Raw genomic sequence first — 23,180 nt, forward strand, 5'->3', positions numbered from 1 at the left:
TCTCATCTTTTTGTTACATTTGTAACAAAGCCAGCCCGGGGCCCAGGTGCTGGAGCGAAGCCGGTGTTGGCAGCCGGGGGAAGGAAGGCCTGCTCTTGCATGAATTTTCATGCATTGGCCCTCTAGTCTTATATAATAAAAGGCTAATATGCAAATTGTCCCCTTGACTGTGAGTTTGACCAGGGGGCGGGGCCGGCCAACCAATGGCCGGTGGCCCCTCCTGCTGCTGGCCCTGTCCCAAATCGCCCCCCTATCAGGGGTGGGGCCAGCCGGCCTACCACCCTCGGCTCCTCCCCCCAGCTGGCCCTGCCCCCGATCAGCCCCCATCAGGGCTGGCCGGACCCCACCTGTGCACAAATTTGTGCACTAGGCCTCTAGTAGTTGTATAATAGGTTTAAATGCTAGGCCTTCATGCAAACATGATAATTTCCTTTTATCAACACTCAAGCAGTATAGGGACTGTTTTGGACTGTCTGTAAATGTGACTTGTTTTCCCTTCTATTGGTTAAAAAGCTTGCAGAATGGGGAACTACCATTCATTGAGGATAGACAATGTGCTAGGCACTATGTTTAACACTTTTCAAATATCCTATATCAGCGATTGCCAACCAGTGGTCCGTGGACCACTGGTGGTCCGTGAGGTCTGAAAAGTTGGCGACTGCTGTCCTATATCACTTTCAATCCTTAGATAGCCATTGTTCTTATCCCTTTTTTAATAGATGAGGAATTTGAGGCAGAGAGACATTAAGTAATGGGCTCTAGTTTACACAGCCAGGATTTGAGTCTAGGTCAGTGGTTGGCAAACTGCGGCTTGGCAAACCACTGCTCACGAGCCACATGCGGCTCTTTGCCCCCTTGAGTGTGGCTCTTCCACAAAATACCGGCTCTTTCTGTGCATGGGCTACGAAGTTTCAATAGCACTGTACGTGCGCGCCCGCACGTGCTATTTTGTGGAAGAGCTACACTCAAGGGGCCAAAGAGCCGCATGTGGCTCGCGAGCCGCAGTTTGCCAACCACGGGTCTAGGTAGTCAGGTCTTAATCTGTATTTTGTGGGGGAGTTCTTGGAGTTAGAGACAGTAAGCACACTGTAGTGTTACATTATTTTCTCAAATAATACTCTTTTTTTAAAATATATTTTTATTGATTTTAGAGAGGAAGGGAGAGGGATAGAGAGATAGAAACATCAATGATCAGAGAATCATTGGTAGGCTGCCTCTTGCATACTCCCTACTGGGGATCAAGCCGTAACCCAGGCATGTGCCCTTGGCCAGAATCGAACCTGGGACCCTTCAGTCCACAGGCCAACGCTCTATCCACTGAGCCAAACCGGCCAGGGCTCAAATAATACTCTTATAAGGAGTTCTCTTCATTAAGTGCGGTTTACTTTGGTTTATGTTTTTGGAATTCTTATACAATTTGCCTTTTTATCCATTTGCCTTTTACGCTTCTTATTCTTAGTTTCATTCTCTATTTATTTCTCATTTTCTCTCATCTTTTTGTTACATTTGTATATGTGCATCTATATGACTTTTAAATTATGTACAGTTTGATGTCTCATTTTTAGCTGATTAACTTCACCAAATATCTATCTATTGATAAAATGCAAATTTCATAAGTTTTTATCTTGGTAGAGAATATAATGATTATAATATGGTCTTCATCTTCATGGATTGTCATTGTTTACTTATTTAATTTGCCAGTTACTTCCTTCTCAAACTTTTTCTACTTAGCAAATGTTTTAAATGATTTTCACCACATGTTATTTTACAAGTTGAATATCCATTTAGTATGTTCTGTCCATATTTTGATCTTCTTTGGTTCTGTTTTGTCAACACCTCCAGATTTAGCATCATTATCTGAATTCATTAGCACGCTCTTTACTCCTTATTTTAGGTCATTGATGATATTTCCAAGGAAGAATTTATTTAATTTCTCTCTTTTAGTATCTCGATTTTTACACCAAGATAGATTATTTTTAAGTTATTAGCATTACTGAAAAAATGAGTCCTAAGTAATTATTTGACAGCATTGGTGCTATAGCCAAATTACATTAATTTTTCAGATATAAATTGTGATGTGGAATCAAAAAGAATCTGTGCTTCAGGTACAAGTTTGAGATACCAAAAAGCCTGGTGGTGCATTAGTTATCTATTGCTGCATAACTGCAGAACAAATCACCCAAGTTTTAAAACAACATTTCTTAATTTCACAGTGTCTGTGGGGCATGATTTGACTCATCTAGATAGTCTGTTTCAGGGACAGTCACAGGCTGCAATAAAGGTAGGCTGTAGTCATCACAAGGCTCAACTGGGGAAGGATCCATTTCTAAGCTAACTCTGATGATTGTTGGATTGATTCAATTCCTTATGGGTGGGTGGACGGAGGGCCTCGGTTCCCTGCTAGATGTTGGTACCTATTAAAAGTGGAATCAATACTGCTAGCAGGGGCTGCCCTCAGTTCTTTGCCATGTGGCCTTTCCTTGGCAGCTCGCTTCATCAGAAGATCAAGCAAGTAGGAAGAGTCAAAAAAAGAGAATGTGAGCAAGGTAGATGTCACAGTCTTCTGTAGTACATCTGGGAAGTGACATCCTATCACTTGCTGTATTCTATCATTAGAAGCAAGTGACTAGATCCATCCACATTCAGGGGAGAGGATCAGCAGCATAAGATGGGGGTTCATGGGGAGCCATTTTAGAAGTCTAGTACAGCCCTAGCCGGTTTTGCTCAGTGGATAGAGCGTTGGCCTGTGGACCAAAGGGTCCCAGGTTCGATTCTGGTAAAGGGCACATGCCTAGGTTGCAGGCTCAATCACCAGTAGGGGGCGTGCAGGAGGCAGCCAGTCAATGATTCTCTCTCATCATTGATGTTTCTATCTCTCTTTCTCTCTTCTTCCCTCTCTGAAATGAATATATATATATATATTTTAAAAGAAGTCTAGTACACCTTGGTAGCTTAAAGGATTCTGGGCTTTTTTCACTAGGGTTTATTTCCTAATTGGAACAGGTGTATTTTTTTATTTACTTAAGTGTTCTGAAGGATTTTATCCAGATACCACTTTGTTCCATGATCTTCCCACTGGTAATTTAAAGTGAGATAGATCTTGGAGCCTGTGGAGGCCTGCTGGGAACAGGACTTCTATAATGACAAATATGTCCAAGGCCATTATTGCTGTTCTATGAGTGGGATCTCTGGAACCAGAGGGAGCACACAGCTCTTCTGAAGATGTCTAAGCTCGAAATGAAACAATTCTATCTAGGTAAGAGATGTGCTTATGTATACAAAACAAAGAACAACACAGTGACTCCTGGTAGCAAAAAAATAGAGTAATCTGTGGAAACTCACGCTCATGGAGACAGTGGCATGGTTCATACTAAAGTCCAAAGCAACCTTACTGCTAAGGCCATTGGACACAGAATCTGTGTAATGCTGTACCCCTCAAGGATTTAAACTTACTGAAAAGTAAAAAAACAAAATGGATTTGTCCTCTTAAAATATGTGAGATATACATATACTGAGTGGCCAGATTATTATGACCACCTGACGTTTGTAGGCAAATTAGCTATAATTTCGCGCTGAAGTTGCTAAAGGGCCAGACCATTGTAAATAGGAAAGCAGGTTGTTTACCACGACAGTAGAAGTGATTTTTTTCTGAAGATATGGGTAAACAATGCAATTTAACAGCCTTTGAACGTGGGATATATGTGTGTGTGTGTGTGTGTGTGTGTGTGTGTGTGTGTGTGTGTGTATACCGAGTGGCCAGATTATTATGACCACCTGACGTTTGTAGGCAAATTAGCTGTTCACTGCATCTTTTTTTTAAAAAAAAAATATATTTTATTGATTTTTTACAGAGAGGAAGGGAGAGAGATAGCGAGTTACAAACATCGATCAGCTGCCTCTTGCACACTCCCCACTGGGGATGTGCCCGCAACCAAGGTACATGCCCTTGACCAGAATCGAACCTGGGACCCTTCAGTCTGCAGGCCGATGCTCTATCCACTGAGCCAAACCAGTCAGGGCTGTTCACTGCATCTTAGGGGATATGGAAGCCGAAGATCTGTTCGAACAGTTACCAAGATAAAACGTCTCCAATTCACACAAGAATACAAGGATTGGGCAGTCGAGCATTGGAAAAAAGTCATGTGGTCCGATGAATCACGTTTCCAGTTGCATCATACAGATGGCAGAGTGAGAATTTAGCAGAAACAGCATGAAAGCATGCCCCCCACATGCATGAGTACAACCCTTCAAGCTGGTGGGGTAAGTGTTATGGTTTGGGGCATGTTTTCCTGGCATGATTTGGGCCCTTTAATTTGTGTGGAACAACGTCTGAATAGCACAACATACCTAAGTATTGTTGCTGATCAAGTTCATCCTGTCATGTTGATGGCGTATCACAATGGAGATGGCTTCTTCCAACAAGACAATGCACCATGCCACGGTGCTCATATTGTGCAGGAGTGGTTTCAAGAACATGAGGGAGACTTTACCTTGCTTAGGTGGTGCCCACAATCACCAGATCTCAATCCAATTGAGCATTTGTGGGACGAAGTTAAAAGAGCCGTCAGGCAGCTGTTTCCACAACCATCAAATCTCACAGAACTGGACAGTGCTATTCATCAGGCATGGTGTCAGATTCCTTGCATCACCTTTCAACATCTCGTGGAGTCAATGCCAAGAAGAAACGCTGCAGTATTGAAGGCAAAAGGTGGCCCAACAAAATACTATTGGGGTGGTCATAATAATCTGGCCACTCACGTTCAAATATAACCCACGTTCAAAGGCTATGAAATCGTGTTGTTTACCCATATCTTCAGAAAAAAATCACTTCTACTGTTGTGGTAAACAACCTGCTTCCCTATTTATAATGTTCTGGCCCTCTAGCAACTTCAGTGCAAAATTGTAGCTAATTTGCCTACAAACGTCAGGTGGTCGTAAATAATCTAGCCACACAGTGTATAAAAGGCTAATATGCTAAGTGTCTCTCCGACCGTCCAACTGGTCACTATGACATGCACTGACCACCAGGGGGCAGATGTTTAATGCAGGAGCTGCTGTGACGCGCACTGGCCATTTACAAAGAAATGGCACTGCGGACCTGGCACCGACAAAGCAACTCTTGGCTTCCCCCAAGTGGGACACAGGCCCTACCACCACCCCAGAGCAACAGCCCACCAAATCGCAGCCAATGCTGCTGAGACCCCATGGTGCAAAATGCAGCCCACAGCCCAGCACAGCACAGCTCGGAAACAGTCGCTGTGGGTGATGGGTAACGACGTCACATAGCAACGCCCAGCTTCCTCTCCCTAGTGACTAGCCTCCCTGGAGTTTCTTCAGCCCAAGAACATGACTTGCTTTATAGCCAGGTGCAAACATTTTACAGCTTAACCAAATGTCTGTGAAGTGTTTTCCCATGCCTCATCTCATTTGATCCTCACAGAAGTCCTGGAGTAGATAGGAGACTCAGTAGAATCCTATTTTCTTTTTTTTTTCTTTTTTCTTTTTTCTCCTATTTTCTTTTCATTAGCCGGAAAATGGAGATTTAGAAAGTTTCGAAACTTGACCCAACTTAAAAGAAGTAAGAAATGGTGGAACTTGAAAATGATTTCAGGTTTTCTCACTGTGCAGAATATAGTCAAACACTGCTACAGTTAAATATTTCACCCTTTGTTCTCCCTGCGTGATCTACAATAATAATCTGTTTTGATTTTACTGCTGTGTTGCTGACAATTACCTGAAAGAGAAGTTGGGGTGCTTCACTGGGCTTGAAAAAGTTTAGCTAAATCAGAAAGCAGGTCTAATTAAGCAAATTCATCTATATATATAAAGCTCTTGCAGGTGCCAATTGCACGTGTGTGTTTCCATCTGTCATTGTTGATCGTGAATTTGTTTGACACTTCTATTATAGAGAAAGGGCAAATAGCAATATTAAAATATTTCTTCTAATTAATTTTCTTTAAATGTGCATGAATTCGTGCACCGGGCCTCTAGTTTAATTATAAGCTGTTGTAAAGTAGTTACTGTATCTTTTTCTTTAGCAATATGTTGTGCTTAGGATAGTGGTCTGTCTGGGTCAACTGCTATTGACACCATGCTTTCTCTATAGTCTTGCAATTTCAGCTATTTGTAAGTTTTATTTCTGTGTTATAGTGTAATGTTTTTGTAATGTCTAGCTATTTGACTGGTATCTGTAATGGAAAGATAAGTAGTTTTTAAAAATATGCACTGAACAGATTTTGGAACTGAGTTTGTGGGTTCTCCTCCTTTCCAACAAAGCAACAGAATTAATGTATAGGGTTAGTAGTGCTACTTGGTGCTGAAATGTTTGTGTTAATTAATTAGCCCTGATATGCTGTTTCTTTTGTTTTAGGTTAAATGGAAACCACCCTTGGGAGCTGGATGCCTGTGTAGCCTTTCTATCATATCATTGAATTGCAATGAGTGGAGGAGGAGAGCAGCCAGATATCCTCAGTGTTGGAATCCTTGTCAAAGAAAGATGGAAAGTGGTGAGTATGCATGAGAGGGAGAGGTAGATTGTCTTGGGGGCAATTTTGGGTATCTTGATAAAAAAATAGCATTTTGTTATAGAATCTATACTAATAAAAGGGTAATATGCTAATTAGACCGGGTTGACTGGACATCTTCCGGACGTCCAACTTCCTTCTGGACAAAGCCATGGTGGTGGGGGCTGAGGCAGAGGCAGTTAGGGGTGACCAGGCAAGCAAGGGAGCAGTTAGGGGGCGACTAGGCCGGCAGGTGAGCAGTTAGGGGGTGGCCAGGCTGGCAGGGGGGCAGTTAGGGGGTGACCAGGCTGGCAGGTGAGTAGTTAGGGGGCGGCCAGGCTGGCAGGGAGACAGTTAGGGGGTGACCAGGCTGGCAGGGGGGCAGTTAGGGGGCGACCAGGCCAGTAGGGAACCAATTAGGGGGCAATCAGGCAGGCAGGTAGAGTCATTAGGGGTGATCAGGCCAGCCGGCAGGGGAGTAGTTAGGGGGCAACTAGGCCAGCAGGGGGGCAGTTGGGGGCAAACAGGTCAGCAAGGGGGCAGTTAGGGGTCAATCAGGCTGGCAAGCAGAGGCAGTTAGGGGGTGACCAGGCCAGCAGGAGAGCAGTAAGGGGGTGGCCAGGCTGGCATGGGACCAGTTAGGGGGCGATCACGCCGGCAAGCAGAAGCAGTTAGGGGCGATCAGGCAGGCAGGTAGAGTGGTTAGGGGTGATCAGGCAGGCAGGCAGGCAAGCAGTTAGGAACCAGCAGTCCCGGACTGCGAGAGGGATGTCCGGCTGCCGGGTTAGGCCCCATCCCGCAGGGATCGGGCCTAAACCAGCAGTCGGACATCCCCCAAGGGGTCCCAGATTAGAGAGGGTGCAGGCCGGGCTGAGGGACTCTCCCTCTTCCCATGCATGAATTTCATGTACTGGGCCTCTAGTAATACATATATTGCTTGCTAAAGCAGTTATTTTCAGGTGTTTGTTTTTTTATAATCTATGATTAAGTTTGGTTTATGCTCTAATTCTTACTCTTGTTTTATATAACAGTAAATTTTTCTAACCTTTGATAGCCAATTTGAGTAAGGTAAATAAAAGTATACTTAGGGAAAGAACAAATTTTTAAGAATATAATACAATGAACTACTCTCTCTTTTTTCTTTTAAAACCCTTTATTAAGAAAAATTGTAAGTATACATAAAAATAGCAACACTGATAGCGTGAACCTCCATGCACTCATGCCCCAGCTTAAACAGTCATCAATTTATAATCAATCTTGTTTCATCTTTTTAAGCTCCCTCCCCAAATATTTTAAGCATATATTTTCTCTTAGCATTTTTATATATATCTCTGAGAGATAAAGACTTCTTTTTAAAACATAATCATATTATTACACCTAAAAAAGTAGTAATTTCTAAATATCATTAAGTATCCTTTCAGCTTTCACATTCCCCTGTTTTTTTATAGATTATTATTGCTATTATTATTTTATCAAATTTATTGAGGTGACATTGGTTAATAAAATTATATAGGTTTCAGATGTACAGTTCTATTATACATCATCTATATATTGCATTGTGAGTTCACCACCCCAAGTCAAGTCTCCTTTCATCACCATTTATCTCTCCTTTACCCTCTTCTACTTTTTTCCAGCCCCTCTTTCTGATAATCACCATGTTGTTGTCTGTTTCTATGAGGTCTTTTATTTATTTATTTATTTTTTGCTTGATCCCTTCATCTTTTTCACTTGGCCCCAAACTCTCCTCCCCTCCGACAGCTGTCAGTCTGTTCCATGTATCTGTGCCTCTGTTTCTATTTTGTTAGTTGATTTTGTTCATTAGATTCCACATAGGAGTGAAATCATATGGTACTTGTCTTTCTCTGGCTGCCTTATTTCACTTAGCATAATGCTCTCCAGGTTCATCCATACTGTCACAAAGGGTAAGCTTTCCTTCCTTTTTTATGGCCAAGTAGTATTCCATTGTGTAAATGTACTACAGCTGTTTTATTCACTCATCTGCTGATGGATACTTGGGCTGCTTCCAAATCTTGGCTGTTGTAAATAATGCTGCAGTGGACATAGGGGTGCATGTATTCTTTGAACTTAGTGTGCTGGGTTTCTTCGGATATATGCCCAGAACTGGAATTGCTGGGTCATAAGGCAGTTCCATTTTTAAATTTTTGAGGTAACTCCATACTGCTTTCCTTAGCGGCTGCACCAATCTGCTTTCCCACCAACAGTACATGAGGGTTCCCCTTTCTCCACATCCTCGCCAACACTTTTTGTTTGTTGATTTATTGATGATAGCCATTCTGACAGGTGTGAGGTGATAATCTCATGGTGGATTGTGAATGTTATTTGCATTTCTCTGATGATTAGTGACATTGAGCATGTTTTCTCTATTGGTCATCTGTATGTCCTCTTTGGAGAAGTGTCTATTCAGGTCCTTTGCTCATTTATTAATTGGATTGTTTGTTTTTTTGGTGTCAAGTTGTATGAGTTTCTTAGGTATTTTGGATATTAACCTCTTATCAGATGTATCATTGCCGAATATGGTCTCCCATTCAGTGGGTTCTTTTCATTTTGTTGAAGATTTTCTTTGCTGTGCAAAATCTTTTTGGTTTGATGTAGTCCCATTTATTTATTTTTTCTTTTGTTTCCCTTGCCCCAGGCAATATATCAGAAAAAAATTTTAATGGTTTGAATCAAATCCAAATAAAATCTGGATATTGCTGTTGGTGATATTATTTAAGTTTTTTAATTTTTAGGTTTTTCTTTATCTCTTTTTACTTATAATTTATTTGTTGGAGAAACTAGGCCATTTGCCTGTACAGTTTTCCATGGTTTGGATTTTTCCAATTGCTTCCAAGTGGTGTTAACATGTTTCTCTGTCATGTATTTTATGTAAATTGTTAATTATGCATAGAGGTTTGATTAAATATGAGTTCAAATCTAATCTGAAATGGAATTTTTCTCATAAAAGGTATTGTGAACTTTCAATAGGAGGAGCATAATATCTTACTGCTCATCATTTTTATGGTGTTAGTACTGTGGTTCATCATTGTCTAGGTCTGTTAATTCATTAGGGATTGCAAATTGGTGATATTCTAGCATTCTTTCATTTATTATTTAAAGTACATTATAAAGTGAAATTTCTCATCAAATGTTTATCTGAGATATAATTTTATTAGGAAAATAGGATAAATACTTGATTCTTTTTCTAATTTATCAATTTTCAAAATAATGAATTGGCTCCCTAACATAGTCTGAAAGTGACCATAGTCTGAAGAGAATTTTAAAAATTACAACTAAGAAATTTTTAAAAATTATAACTAAGAAGCCATGGATTTAAACAAATTTAATGTGTTTTAGTTCATCCTTATTGATGTTCAAATTGTCTCATTTTACTAAGGGGACACCCTTCAGGTTGTCTCCGGAGTTCTTTGAACATGATTCTAGCAGTCTTTTGATGGCTTCTTTGCCCTAGACTTGATATCTGCCACCTCTCCTCCTCTTAAGGGAGCTATTTTCGTTTTGGAATATTTAAGTATATCCAAAACAAAATATACCCAATCTTTTCTTACCTAAAATTTTGTTCCATTAGCAGGTTTAGCAAAACTATTTTAGTGGTTTCCTTAATCTACCAACAGATTGGAAAAAGAAGATCTCTAGAAATAAAAATTTTGTTTTTAGAGTACATTTGATCAGGCAATTCAATAGGCTTTGAAAATTTACTTAAGTAAATGTAAGGAAAAGACCATGTCATCATCATCATGGATTGGTGCAGGGAGATTCCAACAATTGGTAATCTTTTATGTAAGTCAGGAGTGAGTGTTGTTTAGGTAAGAGCTTTGGAGTACAGGCTGCAGTAAAGATTGGCTGTTCGCCAGGAGACATATCAAAAGGTGGCAAATGAAACTATGCCTGGCATAGTTGTTCTTTCCTGATAATTAGAGCTAATTCATAGAGAATGTCGCCAAATCATTGTTAAGGATTGTATTTTGGTTATCTACTTTTATATAACAAACTACATCCAAATTTAGAGGCTTAAACAGTTAATCATTTTGTTCACAATTTTGTGGATTAGGACTTTGGGAAGAGTTAGCCTGGGTGGTGGTTTGTCCCTTAGTCATGTGGTACTAGCGAGGTTGGTTGGTCTGGAGGATTCACTTCCAGATGTTTTGTTTGGTACCTTGAGATCCTTAGTTCCCCCCCCCCCCCGCCCCCACCTTCCCCCTCCCCAACCTGGTGGCTCATTTTTCTAGGACCTTTTTACAGGGCTATGACTTCTGAGGTAGCTAGCTCTTGAGAAACAAGTTAACAAAAGTTATAAGGGCTGGTTAAGAACTTTGCAGTGTTACTTTGCCATGTTCTGTTGGTTAAAGCAGTAACAAGATTCACACAAATTTAAGGGGGTGGGGAAATGAACTTGACTCTACCTCTTGATGGGGAAGCAGCAGGGTCACACTGACAAAGTAAAAATGATGGGCAATATTGTGGACGTCTTTAAAAAACAAAATCTGTCATAGGCCTTACCTTTATTTCTCTAATCTGCATTACCCCATCACACTAAACTCTCTGTCTCTTTCCCTCATGAGCACTGATGTCTTAGGGCTTTGTCAAGTTCAATAAAAAATTAATGCTCTACTGTTGTTCAGATGACATTATAAGAATAGACCAAGAGCAAAATTATTTACTTCAGCCTAGATTTTTTTGTTCTGTCATTTGGTAAGGTTTTTTGTGTGGAAAAAAACAAACAAAAAAAAACATGAAGCCACTCTCTTCTCAGTCCATAATTAGAAAAATGTTCTCATTACTTTTTATGAGCTTTTTAAGTTACACTAGGCTTTGTTTAATGAATGTATATATATAAAGACTCACAAGTACCAATCAGGACTCAACAGAGAACAATTTACTTAACCAAAATTAAGTTCTGGAACTTTTTTAAAATTCTAAACTCATACCTGAGTTCCTCCTGGTATCTCTTCCCATCATCACCAAACCAGAATAAAGAAGGATTATGGTTTATATATACAAAGCAATGAATGGTTACTTAGCAATGCAGGGTGGGACAAAAGGAGGTTTGTAATTGTGAGTACACAAAACACAGTTTATTCTTGCATTATTATTTATTAATTATTGTATTATTTTCCATATGAACAACTGTCCAACTACTTTTCCTCACCCTGTATATATAGTTATCACTTTTGTTTTGCTTGGGGAAAACAAAAAATAATGGAGTGGCCTTCTCTTTGAAGAAGCTTAGTTTCACTATAGAGAGCGAGGACACTGACAATGGAAAGTTGGAAAAGTAATCAACATAAAAGATAAAGAAGCAGGATGGGGTTAATACAAGTGTTATCTGAAGAGGTATTAAGCCTAGTAAAATTATTAAGTGATTAAGCAAATAATTCCTGTAGAAATTCAGAAGATAAAGAAATCAGCCTAGATAGAGTAATCAGTATTGACCCAGTGGAGAAAGGAGTGGGACTTGAGGCGAGTCCTCTGAGGTGGTGAAGATTCAGGACTCTGTGCCTCCAGTGATGACTTTCTATATTATAGTACATTCTAGATGTTTGATAATGTGGTAAAGAGAGACCTAGTTTCAGGAAATGGAAGAAGGCTAATTGCATATTGTTTCTAGCTTGAAGAAACAACATGCACTCCAGTTTAAAACAGAAGTTTTCTGTGTGCTCTTTGAAGCCTGTTCAGTGCCTCAGAAAGGAGGGTAAATGCTTCGGAGAGGGCTTGGCTCTGGCTGCCCTATTTCTACCCCAAACTCCCCACATACACATCTCAGTTAGGTTCCAGATAAGATTTCAACTGGCAAAAATATTTCATGGTTTAAAAAGCCTTCAAATGATTACCTTGGAATTAAAACAACAAATCGGGTTGTTGAGACAAATCTGGTAATTGGACTTTGGCAATTTGTTTTCATGGTGAGTAGGGATGAGAGAGAGTGAATTACCTGAAACATTTTGTGTTAGAAAGTGTTTTCATTAATGTTATTGTAAAACTAGATCTCTTTCAGATATTGTTTTTGTGACAGTTCTAATGCTAACTGTAGACCAAATTTTAAAATAGTTTGTGGCTGAAATAATTTTTTAACTCTTTGTGGATAAATTTGTGGAAAAGGTTCTGATGTTATTTCTAGACATTTCTTCTTGGCATGTCATGGTTAATTTAATAATACCAAGATCTCTTTATAATAAAACAGCAGTAGCAAAATTATATTTAATATCAGAGACTAATTGGTTTCCAGTTAGAATCTTCTAGTAATTTTGTGTGTGTTCTTATTTCTTATGCAGTTGAGGAAGATTGGGGGTGGGGGCTTTGGAGAAATTTACGATGCCTTGGACATGCTTACCAGGGAAAACGTTGCATTGAAGGTAGAATCAGCCCAACAACCAAAACAAGTTCTGAAAATGGAGGTGGCTGTGTTGAAAAAACTACAAGGTAAGTTGTTTTGTATGATATCAAACAATTTATAATTTATTATTTTCTTTCTGAACCTCAGTTATATTCTCTAACTATTAATTAAATATTCTAGTGTCATATTGGTATAAACATACTGAGCATATTTCTCTTGGAAATTTTACCACTAGCTAGTAATAGTAGAAAGATTGATTGTTTAGAGTAATTGGACTTTGGCAATTTGTTTTCATGGTGAGTAGGGATGAGAGAGAGTGAATTACCTGAAACATTTTGTGTTAGAAAGTGTTTTCATAAATGTTATTGTAAAACTAGAGGCCTGGTGCACGGGTAGGGTCCCTAGGCCTGGCCGGTAATCAGGGCTGATCAGGGCCTTCAGGCTGCCGGCCAATATAACGGTATGTAAGAAACGTTTTAATAAAAATTTCCTAACTTAATTTTTACAATATCCTGTTACACATAATTATTAATAATGAACTACAACGTTCGCTAATGACTGATTACTGTAATTGTGTTACATTCATTTCCCTTACGCATCTTACGTGCAGGTGCACCATTTCTCTCCACTAATACTAGCAGCGAATATTTTAGCAGCCGATGGCCACGTCACTAGTCTTGGATTGACTTGTTTGGTGTGTGCAACAGGAAATATTTCACTTTTGGAGAACAAGAAAAATAGGTTTATTTGTGTTATGCTTATTAATTTGTGCAGTTATTCAGTGTCTGGTAAGTTAATGTTCAAGCTACACTCCTAAGTTGTACTTGGTTTTTACTGATGTATTTGAATATTTTAGTCACTTCTAAAACTAAACCACTTGTCTGTAGGCCTATTTGCTAGTACTTCTACATTCATTATTATCTAAAGTATCCCTAGTAAATAGAACCATAAAAATTATTGAGGAAAATATATTTTCTGGTGTAAGAGGAAAAAATATTCTGTCCTATGATTTTAACTCTGATCACTAGTAATTCTGCAGTACCTCATGAATCTACCATCAGAAGGTACTTTTTAAAAAGTTAGATTTTCATTATAATCTTAACAAAATTTGATACATGTCTAGAATCTTGCAGGTGAGATAGTCAAATCTTAAATTAGATTTTTCCCTTTTTATCATGAAAAATTTCAAATATATAAAAAATAAAGAATCATATAATGAACATTCACATAGTACTCAGTTTCAATAAGTATTAGCATTTGCTCAGTCTTGTTGCATCTAAATCTTACTCCTTTAACATTTTCCCCTACTATGCTGGAGTATTTAAAAAGAAATCCTAGACATATATCATCTATAAATACTTCAGTATGTCTCTCTCATAGATCAGGGCTCCTTTAAAGCCAAAGAAGGAGAAGAAGGAAATATTCTTTATTTTATAGAGTCATGAAGTATCAGACAGATAGGGAATTTGTGGGTTTTGGGGGGGCGGTATTTGGAGATATATCAGTATTTGCAGACAGTGCTTTGTCTATGAGAGCTTTGTTGATTTTGTGAATCCATTAAAGTGTATCTATTAGAACATAACACGTGTTAGCCCAGTGATGGCGAACCTATGACACTCATTTTTTTGGTTGAGTTTTCTTTGTTAAATGGCATTTAAATATATAAAATAATATCAAAAATATAAGTCTTTGTTTTACGATGGTTGCAAATATCAAAAAATTTCTATATGTGACATGGCACCAGAGTTAAGTTAGGGTTTTTCAGAATGCTGACACGCCGAGCTCAAAAGGTTCGCCATCACTGTGTTAGCCACTTACCCTCACACACATAAAAAATCACTACTTAAGTCACTGAATGACTAGAAAGTTGTCCTGCCTTTCTGTGCTATTTTAGCCCTCTATGTCATGTTGTGGATGATCAGCATATCTTATCTCTTGTGTTCTTTCAAACACCAACTTGAATATTACCTTGGATGAGAAGGTGATTAATTAAAGGTTTATTTAATTATTTAAAAAATTATCCTATCCGTGGTTCTCAACCTTCCTAATGCCACGACCCTTTAATACAGTTCCTCATGTTGTGGTGACCCCCAGCCATAAAATTATTTTCGTTGCTACTTCATAACTGTAATTTTGTTACTGTTATGAATCGTAATGTGAATATCTGATATGCTATATGTGTTTTCTGATGGTCACGACCCACAGGTTGAGAATCCTCTAAAAGCAAGGGAGGATCCTATTAATAGCAAGAAATAATAAAGTAAATGCCATTGTTTGATAACCAAATAGTTTTATTCTCAGTAGAAGTAGTTGGGAATTAATTTGTTTTGTCCCATATCAATGCAGAGAAAAACAACTGACCCATAAAGAAGTTATTTTATTTGGAATATCAGGGACATTTTTACCCTGAGATATTGATTCTGGGTTTTACTTTTGCCTTGGAGACTGCAGAGCACAGCTCTGAGAGTTGGGAAGAAGGGGTACTATTACAGAAGAGCAGCTGTACCTCTTCTGCCTTCCCTGCTTGAAGTCTCCAGCTGATGCTGTGAAGTACGACTACTCCCTTTCCCTAGTCATAAGAATGTAAGAAATGTGTAATTTCTTTCCAGTATAAAAGGTTGCCTATGAAAGTTATTCCAAAGTTGCTTGCCCTCGTGAAGAATCATCTGTTCCATCAAAAAGTGTTATACGATCTTTGATAACTCCTTTTGTGGAAGAGCATAGTAGTCAAACTACGGGTCCTAAAGGGTTAGGAATAAACTCTTCATTGTATCCTTTAATATATCATCTGCCCTTTTGTTTGTTTCATCCTGTGCATTTCCCCCCTTAAAGTAATTTTGCTTGCCCTCTATAAGGTTTCATTAAAGAGTGTTAGGAGATCTCTGAGAACTTTATTTGTTCAGTATGTTCACTTTAACATTTACCTAGTTGGGAGATTTAACATATCTGCTAGCTCGGGGATTTGTCTATTCACTACTCTATTTGAGCCTAGAAAAATGGCACATAGGAACCAGAATAGGTCTAGATTATTTTAAGGAGCAGAGATTCATTTCCTTAAAATAGAATTAATGTATATATGTGTGTCTTTATATGTACATACACATGTATTTATATGTTTTTTATATGCACAAAGAAAGTCTGGAATCATATAGCACTCAAGAAGTCATTGGGAATGGTTATGTTTAGGTATTGGAATTAGAGGTACCAGGAAAGGAGAGGATCTTTTACTTTTTCCTTTATAAATTCTCTTTGGTGCTTAAAAAATGGAAAAGAATAATGCGAACTTTTTTATAGTAAAAATATAATATAAAAATTATAAACATTTCAAAATCCATTCTTTATCTTCTCTTTAAATTTCCGAATGCTTAAAAATACATAGTAAATTAATGTAACTTAATTAAAAAGTTGTTTTGGGTTGTGAACTTACTTTATAATATCTTATTTGTTGGGAGATCTATAGCAGTGTCTGAGTGCTTACTATGTGCTAGGAACAGTGCTACTGAATATTAGGTTCATTCATACTTGTATTATAATATCTTATATGTTTCTTTTATCTATGCATGTATAAGACCTTCCTCCATTTTGTTTACAACCTTTTAAAGTCTATAAATGTTCACAGTAAAAAAATTTAAAACTCAAATAGAAGAATAAAGTAAAAAGTAAGTTTCTTTTTCTTAGCCCCTCTTTCTCCTCCAAAGTTTAGCATTGTTACTGGTTTCTTGCGTTTTTTCCAGAAACATGCAATACATATTATAAATATACCTATTCACACATTTATATAATCACATGATTATATGCATTGATATATAACCATATCATTATATATGTCATATATATGTCATGTTTGACATATATGATGGTGTGATTGTGTGTATCTATAAAACCTTCCTCCATTGCCCTGGCTGGTGTGGCTCAAGTAGGTTGGAGCATTGTCCCATGCACCAAAAGCTCATAGGTTTGATTTCCGGTCAGGGCACATATTTCAGTTGTGGGTTAGAACCCTGGGTGGGGTACCTAGGGGAGGCAACCAATCCATGTATCTCTCACATCGACGTTTCTCTCTCCCTCTCTTTCTTCCTCCCTCTCTAAAATTAAAATTAAAAAAAATCTCCCTCCCTTACCCATATCCCCCAACAATATGTGGAATCATACGTTACTGTTCTGCAACTTTATGTGACTCCTTAGATTCAGACGGTAAGATTCATTTTCTGTGCACCTTTATGTTCTGCAGCAGGAGTGCTCCTTCAAATATATCAGTTGGGTCATGTCACTCCCCCACCTTTGCTAAAATATTCCAGGGCCTTCCTTTTCTCAGGTAAAGTCTACCCACCTTAACATGGCATGTTTTTTTTTCAGTTCCTAAACAGTTTATGGCCACTTAACTGCAACTCTGCTTCCTCTGTTTTATGCTTTGGATAATTCCTACTTTCTTTATTCCTTTAAAATAAATTTATAATAGGCCTAGTATTTATAAAAATCCATAGGTAAACTAAGATTTAAAGAAATAAAGCAAAGTACAATTAAGAGCTTCACTTTTTTTTCCTAAGCATGTAATATCCAAAAATATGTATGCTTAAAAAAATGTGATTCTACTAGATTGCCTGTTCCTTTTTCCTAGATAAGATTACTACAGGATTTACTTAAAAATTTTAATTTATAATCAAAGTTATACAAATAGTTTAATCAGTCAGTTCTACAAAGCCTGTTATGAAAAACAGTAGTCCAGGTTTTGGTTCCAGATAAGATGGAGTAAGCATACTTCACCCTGTCTCTCCCACTGAATGCAGCTATAAATCCTGGACAGAATGCTTGGAGTGGCTATTTGAGGACTCAAAAAATAAATAGTAGGAGGCAGATTGGGGAAGAAGACCAGAATTCAAAGTACCAGTGAACTGGCGGTGAGTTTACCATTTTTTTCTTCCAGTATACCCCCGCCTGAACTTAACATATCCTGAAACTTGGAAGTGAGCATTATTAACTCGGACAGAAAAAGAACAGGAGAAGTCCTCTAGTTCTGACTCAAGGAGCAGGAAAGGGGGTTCCTAATGCTCAGAGAAAATGTGGCAATCCCACATCTTTCTCTTTTTTCTTCTTTGTTTTCTTTTCTTCATTTTCTTGCACCCTAAGCCTCAAACAATTCTTGGCAGTGACTACAGTGGTCTCAACGGGGTCAGGCAGGAGCCTAAATCTCAGAAGGAGCGGAACCTTCCTCTCAAATTGAAGGAACTAGGGTCTTAAGAGAGTAGAGCAAATTCCATTGCTTTTCTTCTCCCTTAGCTCTTCTATTGCTCACCCTGGGCCCTGACTTCTGACACAGTCATGGGAAGTACACAGCAGAGTGTGTGTAATGAAGCCCAGCTTTCTGTTGGAAGGCCTAAAAAGGGGAGTCCTAGGGAACCAGAAGATTGCAGGGAAACCACTTAAACCTGCTTATGGACTGCTGAGCTGACTTCCAAGTTTTGCTTGCGTGAGCCTGATTCTAAACAGCCTAAGAAAATGTTGAGCACGGAATTATGGGATAGACCACCCCCCAATCCCTAAACTGGACACTAAAGTGGGACAGTTAGGAAACACTTAACTGAATTGAAATTGGAAACACAACCCACAGAAGACATGTCAGAACTTGACGTATGAACCCAACTGGGTCAATTGCTGGCTTTAAAAAACCCCCAAAACTCAACAAACATGCTCAGTGGGACTTAAATAACAACCAGAGTTTCACCATAATGTTAAAAATGTCTCAGCTTAAAAAGAATTACTCAGCTTACAAAGAATCAGAAAAATCTGAACTCACATGGGAAAAGAAAACACAGATCCCAATGCCAACATCACACAGTTGTTAAAATTATCTCAAAAATTAAAAAAAAATTAATATGTTTTTATTGATTTCAGAGAGAGAGGAAGGAAGAGGGAGAGAGAGCTAGAAACACTGACGAGAGAGAACATTGGTCGGTGCCTCCTGCACACCTTTTACTGGGGACTGGGCCCACTACCTGGGCATGTGCCCTGACCGGGAATGGAACTGGCATCCTCTTGGTGTACAGGACAACACTCAACCACTGAGTCACACCAGCCAGGCTGTCTCAAAGACTTTTAAATCAGCTATAATGACCATGTTCCAGGAATGGGCAGGAAGATAAGTCTTAGCAAAGAAATAGAAGATAGAAAGAACTAAATGTTCCAGGAATGAGTAGAAAGATAAAAAAAAAAAAAAAAAGAAGAAGAAGAAGAAGAAGAAGAAAGAAAACTCAGCAAAGAAATAGAAGATAAATAAGAACTTAATGAAAATTTAGAACTGAGAAATATAATAATGGAAATTTAAAAATTGCTGGATGGGCTTAATAGAGTGGACATGACAGATGAAAGAATCAGTGAACTTGAAAATAGATCAATAGAAATTATCCATTTGGAAACTTAAAAACAAAACAAAAAACCCATAGGCTTATGCTGCACTTAAGCCAAAAATACTTTGTACACCCAATTGAAAAAAAAAGAAAAAAGAAATCCAGTTGGAACAACAACAAAATGAAGATTAAAAATAAATAGTCTTGGGGACCTGTGATACTATCATAAGGTCTAACATTTATGTCATCAGAAACCCTGAATTAGAGGAGAATGAGTGTGGTTCAGCAAAACTATTCAAAGAAATAGTGGCATATAGATTGCAAAGGAAGAAATAAGACTGTCCCTATTTGCAAATGGCATGATTGTCTACGTCATGCCCAAGGAATCCACACATAATTTTCTAGAATAAATGAGTTTAGCAGGTGATTCAAGGTCATCCACAAAAAGCAATCATACGTCTATATGTTAATGGTAAACAATTGAAATTTGTATTTTTAAAAAATTTACAATAGCTCCCCAAAATGAAATACTTAGATTTAAAGTTAATAAAATATGTATCTCTATGCTGAAAACTATATACCCTGATTAAAAATAATCAAAGAACATTTAAATGGAGATACATATCATATTCATGAATTGGAAGATTCACTATAAAGACATTCATTCTCTCCAAACCGATCTATAGATTTAACACATCATCAATAAATATCCCAATAGCACTATTTGTAGTTATAGAGAAACTGATTCTAAAATTTCTATAGAAAGGCCAAGGACCTGGTATAGCCAGAACAGTTTTGGAAATGAAATATGTTAGAAAAACCAAACTACATGAATTAAAACGCAGTACAAAGCTACCATTATCAAGACTGTGGTATTAGCAAAGAGATAGACATATAGATCACTGAAATAGAATAGAAATTCCAGAAATAGAACCACACAAATATCGCCAATAATTTTTTACAAAGTTTCTAAGTGAAAAAAGAATATTTTTTTCAATAAGAGGTGTTGGAACATTGGACATCCACATACAAAAATAATGTACTTTGCCTGGCCGACATGGCTCAGTGGTTGAGCGTTGCCCTGTGAACTGGAATGTCAGTTTGATTCCTGTTCAGGGCACCTGGGTTTTGGGTTTGACCCCCAGTGTGGGTCATGCAGGAAGCAGCCAATCAATGACTCTCTCTCATCATTGATGTTTCTCTCTCCCACTCCCTCTCCCTTCCTCTCTGAAATCAATAAAAATATATTTAAAAAATAATAATGCACCTTGACCTTAGCCACATAAGTTATACAAAAAATGAACTTAAAATGTACTACACATCTATATGTGAAATATAAAGCTATTTAGCTTTTAGAAGAAAAACATTTAAATGATAGAATTTTCTTTGATGGTTATCTAGAAAGATGAGTTTGGAAACTTCCTTCTGCTATCTTCCTTCAGCTCCTGGTGAGCTACTTAGAAACGAAGGGATTGTTAGATGGGCTTTCTCATGAGAGCTGGAAGGAGCCTTTGTATTTTGATTTCCTGGTGGAATTATTTTTCCTGTGGACTTGGTGTAGAGGACACCCCTTTTAAAAAATATGTATATGTTTTTATTTATTTTAGAGAGGGAGGAAGGAGCAGGAGAGAGGGATGGGGAGATAAAGAGAGAGAGAAAGGGAAAAGGAAGGAAGGAAGGAAGGAAGGAAGGAAGGAAGGAAGGAAGGAAGGAAGGAAGGAAGGAAGGAAGGAAGAAAGAAAGGGAGGAAGGAAGGAGAAGGGAAGGGAAGAAATAAAATAAAAAAAAGAAGAGAAAAGAAAAAAAAGAAAAGAAAGACCTACTGGGGATAAGCCTACAAATCGGGCAAGTACCTTGACTGGGAATAGATCTGGTGGCCTCTTGGTTCATGGGTGGACTTTCAAACACTGAGCCACACCAGGCCCTTCTTTTTGTATCACTGTCAAGTTAACTCAATGAAGCTCAAGCTCTATGATGCATTTTATTTTATCTTTTCTTTTTTTAATCCTCACCTGAGGATATTTTTCCATTGCTTTTTACAGAGTGGAAGAGAGAGGGAAAGACAGAGAGAAATATCGATGTGAGAGAAATACATCAATTGGTTGCCTCCTACACTTGCCGACCAGGGTCTGGGCCGTGGAGGAGCCTGCAACCAAGTAAGGGCCCTTGACCAGATTCCAACTGGAGACCCTTTGGTCTGTAGGCCAACGCTCTATCCACTGAGCCAAACTGGCTAGGGCTATTTTATCTATTGTTGAAAGTATTACAGATGTCTCCTTTATTGTTGTTGTTGTTTCCCATTGATTTTCCCTCCACCCTGCACCCGCCCCTCCCAGGCCTTCACAACACTATTGTCTTTGTCCATGGGCTTTGCATATTTGCATATAAGTTCCCCATTAATCACTCCCCTCCTCTCCCCGCCCCCCAAATCCCTCACCCCCGACTTCCCTCTGAAATTCGTCAATCTGTTCCATGTGTCTATGTCTCTGAATCTGATGTCTTTTAATCCAGCTAATGTATTGATATCTCTGTAATGCTTATTCTTTGTTCTTATAAGCTATCATTTGATCTTATTGTCTATATTAGTCTTATAATATGTTCATTTCTTTTAATAAGGTTGTAAAGTCTTTGAGAACAGGGCCTAGCTTTATATTTTTCTGTCTCCCATGGTGTAGATATTTCATGAGTTGTTATTATTTGGGTGGGTGTGATTTCTTTGTTTTTGGTGGAGAGTAGGTAACTATCTGGAGTAAATACAGATGGGCAGGGAAGCTAACACTGGTCTTGTGGTGTCCTTATCAGGATGGTAGTCCATCTTTTTAGAATCTCAGTGTTTGCTAATTTGTAAATGACCTGGAATTTGTTCTTTGAATTCTGGAGCATTGCTGTTAGTGGATTTGGGATTGTTTCAGATTAGCTTTTCACTTTATTGCTAAACTAGAGGCCCAGGCTATGCCCTCTTGCAGTCTGGGACTCCTCAGAGGAAGTCCACCTGCTGGCTTAGGCCCGCTCCCTGGGGGATCAGGCCCAAGCTGGCAGTCAGACATCCCTCTGGCAGCCCGGCAGCCCTTGGGGGATGTCCACTTGCCAGCGGGGAGCAGAAGCAAGGAATGAGATCAGGACAAACTAGCAGCAAGCATGAATGCATGATGACATCCAGAGTACTATGCTGGATAGAGTTCGATAAATGTTTCCTGCTGAATCTAAGGGTGAGAGTGAGGTGGGCTTGAGTCTGTAGGTGAGAGTTAAGTTGCAGCAGTATTATGGAGGGGAATATAGTGGCAGGGAACTAGAGGGCCCTCAAGTATTTTGGAGAGCATAGAGCCAAAGGGTTCTAGAGAAACACTCTATGAGATAGTGATGTCCTAGGCCAGGGGTGGGCAACCTTATTGTGAGTGCATGCAGTCGGACATCCTTAGTGCTGCTGAGGAGGCGGGAGAGGCTCCCACCACCACCACTGTACTGGCAGCCGTCAGCCTGGCTTGTGGCTGAGCAGAGCTCCCCCTGTGGGAGCGCACTGACCACCAAGGGGCAGCTCCTGCATTGAGCGTCTGCCCCCTGGTGGTCAGTGTGTGTCATAGTGACCAGTCATTCCCAGTCTTTCTGCTGTTAGGGTCAGTTTGCATATTACCTTTTATTATATAGGATAGAGGCCTAGTGCATGGGTGGGGGCCAGCTGGCTTGCCCTGAAGGGTGTCTGGATCAGGGGGGGGGGGTCCTGCTGGGGTGCCTGGCCAGCCTGGATGAGGGGATGATGGCTGTTTGCAGCTGGTCACACCCCCTTCAGGGTAGGGGTCCCCACTGGGGTGCCTGGCCAGCCTGGGTGAGGGGCTGATGGCTGTTTGCAGGCTGGTCACACCCCCCTCAGGGTGGGGGTCCCCGCTGGGGTGCCTGGCCAGCCTGGGTGAGGGGCTGATGGCTGTTTGCAGGCTGGTCAAGCCCCCCACCCCCAGTGGGGACCCTCACCCCATGGAGGTTTGG

At 39.3% G+C, this 23,180-nt stretch overlaps 1 protein-coding gene across 6 annotated transcripts in view; it reads left to right on the forward strand.

Annotated features, from left to right (window-relative positions):
- The window catches only part of TTBK2 (tau tubulin kinase 2), a 148,005-nt gene that overhangs the window by 15,162 nt on the left and 109,663 nt on the right, over nt 1-23,180 (forward strand). For 3 of the 6 annotated variants that reach the window (XM_059703877.1, XM_059703858.1, XM_059703867.1), the window contains exons 2-3: nt 6,371-6,506; nt 12,794-12,941. In XM_059703877.1, coding sequence (XP_059559860.1) covers nt 6,438-6,506; nt 12,794-12,941 — 217 coding nt within the window. In that variant the 5' untranslated portion in view covers nt 6,371-6,437. Of the gene's footprint in view, nt 1-6,370; nt 6,507-12,793; nt 12,942-17,642; nt 17,754-23,180 lie in introns of those variants that run through there. The other 3 variants (XM_059703887.1, XM_059703914.1, XM_059703922.1) reach the window with 2 other exon arrangements.

This window comes from Myotis daubentonii, chromosome 1 (assembly GCF_963259705.1).
Source record: "Myotis daubentonii chromosome 1, mMyoDau2.1, whole genome shotgun sequence".
NCBI lineage: Eukaryota > Metazoa > Chordata > Mammalia > Chiroptera > Vespertilionidae > Myotis > Myotis daubentonii.